General features: G+C 43.1%; 1 protein-coding gene across 1 annotated transcript in view; it reads right to left on the minus strand.

Annotated features, from left to right (window-relative positions):
- Nucleotides 1–7,249: 7,249 nt before the first annotated feature.
- Nucleotides 7,250–12,890, minus strand: part of LOC139542931 (NUAK family SNF1-like kinase 1) — a 60,858-nt gene continuing 55,217 nt past the window's right edge. Inside the window, exons 5-7 of the mRNA XM_071348933.1 lie at nucleotides 10,139–10,258; nucleotides 9,904–10,036; nucleotides 7,250–9,786 (exon numbers count right to left, since the gene is read on the minus strand). Of these exons, the coding sequence (XP_071205034.1) occupies nucleotides 8,549–9,786; nucleotides 9,904–10,036; nucleotides 10,139–10,258 (1,491 nt within the window). The 3' untranslated portion in view covers nucleotides 7,250–8,548. The remainder of the gene's footprint in view (nucleotides 9,787–9,903; nucleotides 10,037–10,138; nucleotides 10,259–12,890) is intronic.

Consider the following 12,890-nt stretch of genomic DNA (forward strand, 5'->3'; position numbering starts at 1 on the left):
CAGGCTAGAAGGCAGATGGATTTACATGATTTTTCTGAACCAAACTAAACCGTAATTTGTCCAAAGGAGGCCCAAAGCTCCAATAAGAGCTTATAGCACGATGCTTGCCTTGAGGGGTTGTAGCCCAAAAAGGCATTTCTTTTTACATCAATCTATGAATCATTCATTTTAAAAGGCTGAGAGAGTGAGGTGAGACTGCGCTGTGGTTATTATTGTGAGTTTTCTGGAAGGTATGGATGACTGGTCATCATTTTACAGTTTGCCTAAATCAAATCCACATTCTTGCAGAAAGAAGAATTAATAATTGGCTGGGGAATGTCCCAACAGCTTCCAGTGGTTAGACTAAGACATACAGTGCATTCGGAAAGTATTCAGACCCCTTGACTTTTTCCACATTTTGTCACGTTACAGCCTTATTCCCAAAATTGATTACATCGTTTCCCCCCCTCATCAATCTACACACAATACCCCATAATGGGGATAACTGTGGCCAAGCTTCCTGCCATCCAGGACCTCTATACCATGGAGAGTCAGAGGAAGGCCCTAAAAATTGCAAAGACTCCAGCCACCCTAGTCATAGATTGTTCTCTCTGCTACCGCACGGCAAGCGGTACCGGAGTGCCAAGTATAGGTCCAAGAGGCTTCTAAACAGCTTCTACCCCAAAGCCAGAAGACTCCTGAACATCTAATCAAATGGCTACAAAGAATTACCTCAATTACATCGACTAACCGGTGCCCCCGCACATTGACTCTGTACCAGTACCACCTGTATATCTGTATATAGTCTCACTATTGTTATTTTACTGCTGCTCTTTAATAACTTGTTACTTTAATTTCTTATTTGTATTTTTTAAACTCCATTGTTGGTTAGGGGCTTGTAAGTAAGCATTTCACTGTAAGGTCTACCTACACCTGTTGCATTCGGCGCAGTTGACTAATAAAATGTGATTTGATTTGAATGACAAAGCGTTTTTATAATTATTTGCACATTTCTTTAAAAAAACGAGTGAAATATCACATTTACATAAGTATTCAGACCCTTCACTCAGTACTTTGTTAAAGCACCTTTGGCAGCGATTACAGCCTCGAGTCTTCTTGGGTAGGACGCTACAAGCTTGGCATACCTGTATTTGGGGAGTTTCTCCCATTCTTCTCTGCAGATCCTCTCAAGCTCTTTCAGGTTGGATGGGGAGCGTCGCTGCACAGCTATTTTTAAAGTCTCTCCAGAGATGTTTGATCGGGGTTCAAGTCCAAGTACATTCAAAGACTTGTTCTGAAGCCACTCCTGCATTGTCTTGGCTGTGTGCTTAGGGTCGTTGTCCTGTTGGAAGGTGAAGCTTCGCCCCAGTCTGAGGTCCTGTGCGCTCTGTAGCAGGTTTTCATCAAGGATCTCCTGTACTTTCGTCGTCATCTCCCAGTCCCTGACGCTGAAAAACATCTCCACAGCATGATGCTGCCACCAACATGCTTCACCGTAGGGATGGTGCCAGGGTCCTCCAGACGTGACTCTTGGCATTCAGTCCTTTAGGTGCCTTTTGGCAAACTCCAAGCGGGCTGTCATGTGCCTTTTACTGAGGAGTGACTTCCGTCTGGCCACTCTACCATTAAGGCCTGATTGGTGGAGTGCCTCAGAGATGGTTGTCCTTCTGGAAGGTTCTACCATCTCCACAGAGGAACTCTGGAGCTCTGTCAGAGTGACCATCGGCTTCTTGGTCACCTCCCTGACCATTGCCCTTCTCGCCCGATTGCTCAGTTTGGCCGGGAGGCCAGCTCTAGGAAGAGTCTTGGTGGTTCCAAACTTCTTCCATTTAAGAATGATGGAGGCCACTGTGTTCTTGGGGACCTTCAATGCTGCATAAATGTTTTGTTACCCTTCCCCAGATCTGTGCCTCAACACAATCCTGTCTCGGAGCTCTATTGACAATTCCTTCGACCTCATGGCTTGGTTTTTTCTCTGATATGCACTGATAACTGTGGGACCTTATATAGGCAGGTGTGTGCCTTTCCAAATCATGTCCAATCAATTGAATTTACCACAGGTGAACTCTAAACAAGTTGTAGAAACATTTCAAGGATGATCAATGAAAACAGGGTGCACCTAAGCTCAATTTAGGGGATGTACTCGTTACATTTTGAATGCTTAGGACAAGAAAATTGTCAAATTCACACACTTATCAAGAGAACATGTGATCATCCCTACTGCGCCTGGCCTGGCGGACTCACTAAACACACATGCATCTTTTGTAAATAATGTCTCAGTGTTGGAGTGTGACACTGGCTATCCATACATTTTAAAAACAAGAAAATGGTGCCGCCTGCTTGCTCAATATAAGGAATTAAAAATTATTTATACTTTTACTTTTGATACTAATGTAAGTATGTTTTAGCAATTACATTTACTTTTTATATTTAAGTATTTTACTGGGTGACTTTCACTTTTACTTGAGTAACTTTCTATTGAGGTATCTATACTTTTACTCTAGTATGACATTTGGGTACTTTTTCCACCACTGGTTCTGTGCCAGTGGTACCAAATTGACACGTGTTATTACTTGGCACGTTCTGTTACTTACTACTTGGGCTGTTAGTCTTCATCACATTTGTGTGAAATGCATTTAGCTGATGCTCATACCTTAAAGACCTATGAAAAATGGACAAACGGATTGACTAATTAATAAACGGAAAATATAAGATCATGTGACATTTCAGTTGCAGAGCAACACAAACAGAGTAAGGCTTCCATAAATATGATCTCATCAGGCCTAGAAACCCACCTCTGCCTCCCACCATGGTTGCCAGATTGTGTTACGAAAACCATAACTAGCCTACTGATTTTGCTACACTCGTTAAGTCTAGGGGTCTTAGGTCTAGTTAAGTGGTCTGGAACCTGACTTGTTAAGTCTAGGGGTCGTAGGTCTAGTTAACTGGTCTGTAACCTGACTTGTTATGTCTAGGGGTCGTAGGTCTAGTTAACTGGTCTGTAACCTGACTTGTTAAGTCTAGGGGTCTTAGGTCTAGTTAAGTGGTCTGGAACCTGACTTGTTAAGTCTAGGGGTCGTAGGTCTAGTTAACTGGTCTGTAACCTGACTTGTTAAGTCTAGGGGTCTTAGGTCTAGTTAAGTGGTCTGGAACCTGACTTGTTATGTCTAGGGGTCGTAGGTCTAGTTAACTGGTCTGTAACCTAACTTGTTAAGTCTAGGGGTCTAAGGTCTAGTTAACTGGTCTGTAACCTGACTTGTTATGTCTAGGGGTCTAAGGTCTAGTTAACTGGTCTGTAACCTGACTTGTTAAGTCTAGGGGTCTTAGGTCTAGTTAACTGGTCTGTAACCTGACTTGTTAAGTCTAGGGGTCGTAGGTCTAGTTAACTGGTCTGTAACCTGACTTGTTAAGTCTAGGGGTCTTAGGTCTAGTTAAGTGGTCTGTAACCTGACTTGTTAAGTCTAGGGGTCGTAGGTCTAGTTAACTGGTCTGTAACCTGACTTGTTATGTCTAGGGGTCTAAGGTCTAGTTAACTGGTCTGTAACCTGACTTGTTAAGTCTAGGGGTCTAAGGTCTAGTTAACTGGTCTGTAACCTGACTTGTTATGTCTAGGGGTCTAAGGTCTAGTTAACTGGTCTGTAACCTGACTTGTTAAGTCTAGGGGTCTAAGGTCTAGTTAACTGGTCTGTAACCTGACTTGTTATGTCTAGGGGTCGTAGGTCTAGTTAACTGGTCTGTAACCTGACTTGTTAAGTCTAGGGGTCGTAGGTCTAGTTAACTGGTCTGTAACCTGACTTGTTAAGTCTAGGGGTCTAAGGTCTAGTTAACTGGTCTGTAACCTGACTTGTTATGTCTAGGGGTCTAAGGTCTAGTTAACTGGTCTGTAACCTGACTTGTTAAGTCTAGGGGTCGTAGGTCTAGTTAACTGGTCTGTAACCTGACTTGTTAAGTCTAGGGGTCGTAGGTCTAGTTAACTGGTCTGTAACCTGACTTGTTAAGTCTAGGGGTCGTAGGTCTAGTTAACTGGTCTGTAACCTGACTTGTTAAGTCTAGGGGTCGTAGGTCTAGTTAACTGGTCTGTAACCTGACTTGTTAAGTCTAGGGGTCGTAGGTCTAGTTAACTGGTCTGTAACCTGACTTGTTAAGTCTAGGGGTCGTAGGTCTAGTTAACTGGTCTGTAACCTGACTTGTTAAGTCTAGGGGTCTAAGGTCTAGTTAACTGGTCTGTAACCTGAATGGATGTGTGCATTAATGTGAGAAATCAGCATATGCGCATAGGTGTTGAATGTACATGTTCCCAGGGAGACAGCAACTTACTGAGTTCAGGGCCAGCTCCGTCTTGACCTCTTTCAGGGCCAGCTCCGTCTTGACCTCTTTCAGGGCCAGCTCCGTCTTGACCTCTTTCAGGGCCAGCTCCGTCTTGACCTCTTTCAGGGCCAGCTCCGTCTTGACCTCTTTCAGGGCCAGCTCCGTCTTGACCTCTTTCAGGGCCAGCTCCGTCTTGACCTCTTTCAGGGCCAGCTCCGTCTTGACCTCTTTCAGGGCCAGCTCCGTCTTGACCTCTTAGTCGGCCAGTCCAAGCAGAGTATTTTTTGTTTAGATGGTGATGAAAATAAACTTCCAAAACTGAAAAATTCAGGCATGCCCCAAACTAAAGACTCAAAACCCCAAAAAAGGTCTCATGACCACCAAACAAAACCTGCAGCCTTACGGCTTACCAGCTGGGACACTCACTAACAATCCCCCTAATTAGCTACACATGATGTGCTTATCAACCAGGCTCAGTATTTGGACAAGGTTGCTGCTGCCCCCTGGGGGATGGAGTGTGGAAGTTTATCCTGAATAGTGTGTTTGTCTATGTCTTAACACTAACCTAACAGTACCACTTCAGTCCAATACAATGATCTGACCTCAAGACTTGGCAATCACTGAATACAAAAGGGTTTAAACTATTTACCCTGACTCTGTCAAAGTTGCCAGATTTAGGACTTTGGTCAGAAACTGTAAAATGGTGCAAAATCTGGCATTTGTCACTCAGCTTGAAAAGCCAGTTCAGACATGAATAGCCCTACCCCTGGAAATTAGACAATCTCTTCATGTTCCTGTGTATGTTCCTGAATTATTATCATTTTTTCATTGCCCAAAGCCTAATTTCTCAAATTAAGCAGTTTGAATCCTTTTTAATGTTTGGAAAGGACAAACTGTGGCTATGCTTCTATGTTTTGTTTTGGGGCCGAAGGTTTTCCTAAATAATGATGTGTAATGGAAATATGGCCCTGGAGACAGGAACATTGAAGGACCATTGCATAGTTAGAGTTCCATGGTCGATGGCTGTTGATGCCACTACTCATTATAGCTGTCAGCTGAACATTAACTCAACATTTTAAAGGGGGATGTTACGTAACGTTATGGCTCTGGCCTGATGTGAAGTCAAGAGCTGTTTTGAAAGGTTGTCAACAACAACTTACAGCCCTGTACTCCATCCTTCATTAAACACGTCAGTTGACGGAGTAGACTTCCACTCACAAACACTGCAAGCTGAGGTTGAGTTATATATTCACGTTATGTACACAAGTCAACCTCAGCCTGCAGTGTTTGTGAGTGGAAGTCTACTCCGTCAACTGACGTCCCCTAACACGTCACTGATGTGTTTAATGAAGGATGTTGGTGTTCTGTTCAATCCAAAAATGGTCCAGTGTACCTGCATCACACATCCTGTGATTCCTCACAGTATCACCCAAAGAGAGTATCACTGATACTTGACTGTGCCTTTAAACTTGATCACTTGACTGTGCCTTTAAACAGCTTGGAAAATTCCAGAAAATGATGTCATGGCTATAGAAGCTTCTGCTAGGCTATTTGACATCATTTGAGTCAACTGGAGGTGTACATGTGGATGTATTTCTGTAGATGTATATATACACTGAGATCATTAGACAGATCATGTGACACTGAGATTGCACACATGTGGACTTTATTTAACTAATAATGTGACTTCTGAAGGTAATTGGTTGCACCAGATCTTATTTAGGGGCTTCATAGCAAAGGGGGTGAATACATATGCACAAACCACTTTTCAAGTTGTAGTTTTTTAATTTATTATAAAAAAAAAAAAAAAAAAAACATTTCACTTTACCAATTTGGACTATTTTGTGTATGTCCATTACATGAAATCCAAATAAAAATCAGTTTAAATTACAGGTTGTAATGCAACAAAATAGGAAAAACGCCAAGGGGGATGAATACTTTTGCAAGGCACTGTAAGTATCAAGTAGATCAACACACTGCTCCAAAGTTACTGGAAAAGATTCTTGAAGATGATACTAAAGAGAGGGACAAATTACTCTCACTGCATACAATCCATTATTCAGATGTTCTGTGTTGCTTAGCTGAATGTTATTCTTACCACCGTTCTTGGGTAAATGTTAGTTTAGTGTTGCCTGAGCCATGGCATCATTAAGTCTCCCTGAAAAGAATAGGATTAGCCATTTAAGCAACACCATCCTTTTCTGATGCGGATTTTTTTTAAACACTTTAGAGTCAACCTGAGATTACAATGGCTGCCTTTGGGTCAGTCTTTCTGATGGCATGAGGTGACATGGTGAGGGTTTGGCTAGACTATGACCTAGATTCGCTCCATAGAGGGGATTGTGGTATAAACTGCATTTGCAACAGAGAGGCATCAGTCATTTTGTGTTTGTGACTCCAGTCAGTAGAGTGCACTACTTCAGATGCTTTCTAATCGTAGCAAATGAACAGAACATGGAAATGGACTTTAGAGTAAATATGTCTTTGTGTAGAGGGACGGAATGGGGTTTCTGCTATCGATCAAAAACAACCACTACTGGCACATTATAAACACAACGCTCTGTTCTCCCTAATGTTCCCCTACTTACGGTCAACCCAGGGAAAAGGCCTCTTGACTGCAGAGAACAGAGAAGTGTTGTCTAAAAATGGATGTTCTGTTCGGTATTAGATAGGCGTTTTATAATCACTATCATGATTGTATTTTAAAAAGCTCCTATTTTTGTGTCCAGTATATGCTTGTTTAATCTGTCATCTCCATTGGCTCACAATGTTTTCTCAGCATCTTATGTCTAGACCTCCAGACATCTGTGAAAGTGCCAGGGACACAAATCAGTCAAGTTAATACCTCAAACACTTCCTGCAATTTCTGATAAGAAATGAATGTGGTTTTTGGTCGTTGCTCATTCTGGATGAAGTGAGACAGCAGAAAGCATTAGGCCTATTTACAGAAAAAAACTATTCATTTTCATCATTCCATGTATTTATTCTTTCTTTCACAGTACCAAAACGGTTGAACCAATCCAAAAACCAAAGCAATAATACTTTATTACTGTAACTTGCCTCCCAGTCAAATGTAATCACATACCCTTACACTTTTCCAGCGCACAGATCCCAGATTTAAAATCCTCAAAGTCTCATTCAATCTTCCAGTCTGTTTGACCATAAGATCACATTCCATGGTGAAATGACATCAGTCAGCCACTTGTGACCTCAGAGATATATATATATATATGAAGGCTCATGCTGTCGGTAAAATCAGATGAAACATTTGAAATAAGAGTAATATTACATGTCCTGTGTCACAGATATAACACATCCACGTTTACACAAGTTGGTTTCACCCCAGTCAAAGACATACACTGTACAGACATTTAGATAATTGTTTTATCCAAAGTGACTTAGAATTAACACATCAAATCTGTATATTATACAGTATATTTGGCCCATGCAGGAATCAAACAACTCAAGTCTGATGCTGCAAACAGCATGCTTGAATTCAAGGAACAATTTTAACTATGTCTTATAATTGCACATTAGCTTCATGTCCACAGGAGTCCATAGACATTTTATTTTTATTTAACACTTATCTTACCAGGTAAGTTGACTGAAAACACATTCTCATTTACAACAACGACCTGGGGAATAGTTACAGGGGAGAGAAGGTGGGATGAATGATCCAGCTGGAAGTAGGGGATGATTAGATGGGCATGATGGTATGAGGGCCAGATTGGGAATGCCATGTGGTCTCCTGTACAGTGTTGAGTTAGTTCACAGAGGAGTCCTTAAAGTCAGTGATGGCTTCATTCACACAGTTAAAGAGTCCAAAGGTGTTTTATCCCATCACTAGGACAGCAGTCTCAATCCATTCCAATCAGTAACTGATCTTGATGAAATGAACAATTTCTTGATGACTTTCCTTCAACATACGATCACTGCAGGTTGTATGACTAGGTGCTTCCGCCAAATTCTTTATTGTTATTTGTCATTTGGTTAGCAAAGACAAAGTCAGTCAGTAATTTGGGCCTATCAGACAGCACCAGTAACTGATATTACAAGCGTCCAGTCATCTCTTGGGCTTATCATATTGTGGGCACATTGCTCTACCCAGGCATTAATGACGCATACCAGATCTTACAACACCTGGAGAGGTATTTTATGTATCAGCTACCCACATCATATGTTATAGCAATCTGGTGCCCGACGGGACAGTCGATGACGTGGCACGCAACCATTGTTTGAGCAGGGGAACGCAACCTTTATCTTATCTTAGCATCTCATGTCTCTCCTCCAATGACATCTCATCTTCCTCCTCTCTGCCCTGCCCTCTTCCTAATCCAATCCCGTCTGCCGCCCTTGCTACCGGGTCCTCGAGTTCCTCCTCTGAGCTGCAAGCACTGCGTTGGGTGCCCCGGGAGAAGATCCTGCGGCGTGATTGGGCGCTGAGGTCCAGCAGGTCAAAAGAATCGGAGGAGAGGAGGCTGTCCTCACTTACCACGCTGGGGGGTCTGCTGCCCCCGGAGGCCTGATGGAGCTGGTGCAGGGCCTCAGGGAAATGGGGCAGAGCTGAGGATAAGGAGGGATGAAGGGCATCAGGGAGGTCCAGGCTGTGTGAGAACTTGCCGTTGCGCTTTAGAATGCCTTTCCTCCTTCTCACTGCTTCCGTCTGCATCGTTGGACTGTCCTCTGAGCTGGGGGAGCGGGAGTGGGGCTCGTAAGAGCAGCACATATCTCCATCAACCCCTCTACCTCCTACTCCTGTGCCCGCTCCAGACATACCTCTCTCTGGGGATGAGCAGTACCCTGACTCACCACCGTACAGGTTCTTTAGGATCCCCTTCTTGGGCATCTTGGAGGAGGAATGGGAGAACATAGAGGGGGCAGGCAGGCTTGTGGACAGACCATCACTGTGTGAGTGAGTGTGTCTGTGAGCTCTGTGGGGCTGGGGAGGCAGGTTGCAGGGCTGGGAGGAGGAGTTCTCCCCCATCATCCTAGGAGGGGGCAGGAAGGTTGAATCAAAGCTCCGCTGGGGTTTCAGAATCCCCTTTGGTTTCTTCCTCTCGACCTGGCCTATGGAGGAAGAGGAAATGAAGGCGGCAGTGATGGTGGTGTTGATGGCAGTTGTAGTACAAACTGGACTACATGCTCCCAGTGCATTCTGGGGGATAGCGTTCTCCTTACGCGACTTCCTTAAACTTGACCTCTCCCCCCTCGACCTCCCCCCTCCCCCGCGATCACCCTTCAGGGGGAAGCTGAAGTAGAACGGGTGAGGGTGAGCGGAAGGGTCAGAGCTCGGGCAACTGGTTGCCGTGGCAACCCGGTTCTGCCAGTCGATGTAGCGGGCGAGCAGCGGGGAGGGGCAGTCCTGGTGGGGGGATGAGAGGCAGTCACATACACTGTCCTCATAGCCCCAGTTGACCCACCAGTGGTTGGCTATGTCCTCCACCGTGGCCCTCTCCTCTACACGCACCGTCAGCAGCCAGTCAATCAGGGCACAGGCATCTGTGTGGAGGGGACAGACACAGGCAGGGCTCAGTACAAACACCACGGTTTACAGGACAGTCATGGACTAACAGGTTTACAGTTACTTGTGAGACAGCAGGTGATGTGTAGGCTTACCTGAGGGAGGATTTGGTCTGCGGTAGCGTCCCTGGCTGATCTGTTCTGTGAGCGCTCTGTAGCTGGCCCCGTCAAACGGCATACTGCCGTACACCAGCGCATACAGCAAGACTCCCATAGCCCAGCAGTCCACCTGACACACACCCAGGAGAAACAGGGAAACAGTGTAAGTGTGTGTGTGTGTGTGTGTGTGTGTGTGTGTGTGTGTGTGTGTGTGTGTGTGTTGTCCTCTCACCTCTGGGCCGTGATAGGGCAGTCCCTTGACTATCTCTGGGGAGGCGTAGAGAGGACTCCCACAGTACGTCTGGAGCAAATTGTCATTCTTAAAGTGGTTGGACAGGCCAAAGTCAGCCAGCTACAGACAGAGAGAGAGAGGAGAGAGGAGAGAGAAAGAGGGAGAGAGAATAATTTTAGGTTAGCTATTGAACAAAGAAATCTAATTTTAATATTTCTATAAAATAATTTGACAGCTGAGCACCAGTGACTGAAGTGACATGATATACTGAATGGATACTTAATGTCATGAGATAACATCAGGGACATATTGAACTGTAGACCCCAGGCCAGACTGCTATTATGTGGAGTCAAGAAACACACATAATGATGATATAATGGGCTAATTAGTCTGTGATAATGTAACACAGACACACACGCACGTTACAAATTCCATCCTGGTGACTGTGCTTTCCCTGTATTAACCTTGTGGTAGAACACATCAACCCACCACAACACTCCATTCAGTTATTTTCAAAGGGCCAGAAATAGACGTGCGGTCAGGTTTGGGCAACGCAAGCCAGAGGATAGAGGAGAGGGCTAAGAACAGCATCCAACAAACACTCATGTATCAGGACAGGCCCTCAGAAGGGTGAGGGCCCAGGGGTGCCAGACTGTAGCCCGAGGACCAGGGTCGTCATTGCGATCTTGAGTGAATATTAACACACGCGCCCCAGGGGCACTGTCAATAGAAAGACCTATTGCCTATCCTAGATCAAAATGACCCTTGACCTTACACACAATTACCTCCTCATGCACCTTCTGTTGTGTGTGTATGGTCTATTCAGATGTAGGATCTTTTTTTATTAACCAATCCACCACCCCCCCTCTTCGGAGGACAAATATCTTCGTTTTTTTACAGCTTTTTTGCTACATTTACATACGTACATTTTACATTTGTGGTACTTTTATATAAAGCAGTCACATAACAAAAATACATTACCAAACATAAACTCTTTAATCCCGCCCCTCAGCCACTCTCAGCCCATCCCACCTATCACCATAGACCACCCTCATTTGGTTTCCATGTGCCATATATTTTTCAATTGTGCGGTGATGTTTTACAGAAAATGTTAACCTTTCAAATCGTAAACTTTCAACTAATTGTGAGATAAAGATAATATAATAATACTTGTAGGAAAGGTTATTTATTGACTGACTATGGCTTTCCAAATCGCCCAACACTGCTATTTGTAGTGTTCGTTTGTTGTTTGTTTATAGTTTTGTTTAATGTTGTGTTAGTGTATGTAAGTTGTTTTGTCTGAAACATTGTTCCCCCTGCTGCTATTGGACCAGGTCTCTCTTGGAAAAGAGATGTTATCGCAATGAGAAAAACCTGTATAAATAAAGGTAAAATAAATAAATAAAAATGTAAGGTTAATTTTAAATGAATGTTGGGATTTTTTAACCATTCCTGAACCTGTGACCAGAAACAAGCTACATAGGTGCAATACCGGAATAAATGATCTATTGATTCTGTCTCTTCGCAGCAAAATGTAGGATCTTAATGTAGGATCTTAATTGGAACTGTATTGTCGCAGCAAAATATTCCCGCTGTAACAGGATTTGAACATTTAGTCCATAATGTTGCTTGATCGGTGGTTAGGCTGTTAGCTGGACAACAGTAGACTACATGAACAGTGCCGATACTATAACCGTGTGTTAGTGGGGGTTTTCAGTGAATTTGTGTAAATCATGAAGCTCATCTATTTTTCCTGATCAAATTAAGATCCTACATCTCTACATGTGTGTTTATAAAAATATATTACAGTTGATTTGTATCATAATTGGGGAAGTGTGTGTGTGCGGTGTAAATTCTACCTGGCTCCAGCACGAGTCAGGCGGACGGACTTAAGCCTGCATGCCATTCCTGCTCTCATTTTGTTCCTCTAGTTCTTAGAAGAGGCATTCTTTTGCCCTGACACACAAACACACACACTGCCTCTCTCCATATCTCCTCTGCCCACACGTGCCTGAGGATTAGCTGAACTATTATCAGAGGCTTGGAAGGTATGCAAGCTACCTGCTACATCTCCCCTCATACTGTACACCTATCACTATAGAGAAACTGGGTCAGTGGAAAACTATTAGTGGTGTGAAGTACTTAAATAAATATACTTTAAAGTGCTACTTAAGTCATTTTTGGGGGTATCTGTACTTTACTTTACCATTACATTTTTTTGTACAACTTTTACTTTTACTCCACTACATTCCTAAAGATAGTAATGTACTTTTTACTCCATTAATTTCCCCTGACACCCAAAAGTACTTGTTATATTTTGAATGCTTAACAGGACAGGAAAATGGTTAAATTCACCCACTTATCAAGAGAACATCCCTGGTCATCCCTACTGCTTCTGACGTGGCAGACTCACTAAACACAAATACTTCATTTGTAAATAGTCTGAGTGTTGGAGTGTGCCCTTAACTATCATTAATTTAAAAAACAAGACAATTGTGCTGTTTGGATTGCCTAATAAAAGTAATTTGAAATGATTTATAATTTTACTTTTGATACATAAGTATATTTTTGCAATTACATGTACTTTTGATACTTAAGTATATTTAAAACCAAATACTTTGACTTTTACTGAAGTAATATTTTACTGGGTGACTCACTTTTACTTGAGTCATTTTCTGTTAAGGTGTCTTTACTTTTACTCAAGTATGACAATTGGGTACTTTTTCCACCACTGACTATTATATGTGCTTAC

This window comes from Salvelinus alpinus, chromosome 17 (genome assembly GCF_045679555.1).
Source record: "Salvelinus alpinus chromosome 17, SLU_Salpinus.1, whole genome shotgun sequence".
NCBI classification, from domain to species: domain Eukaryota; kingdom Metazoa; phylum Chordata; class Actinopteri; order Salmoniformes; family Salmonidae; genus Salvelinus; species Salvelinus alpinus.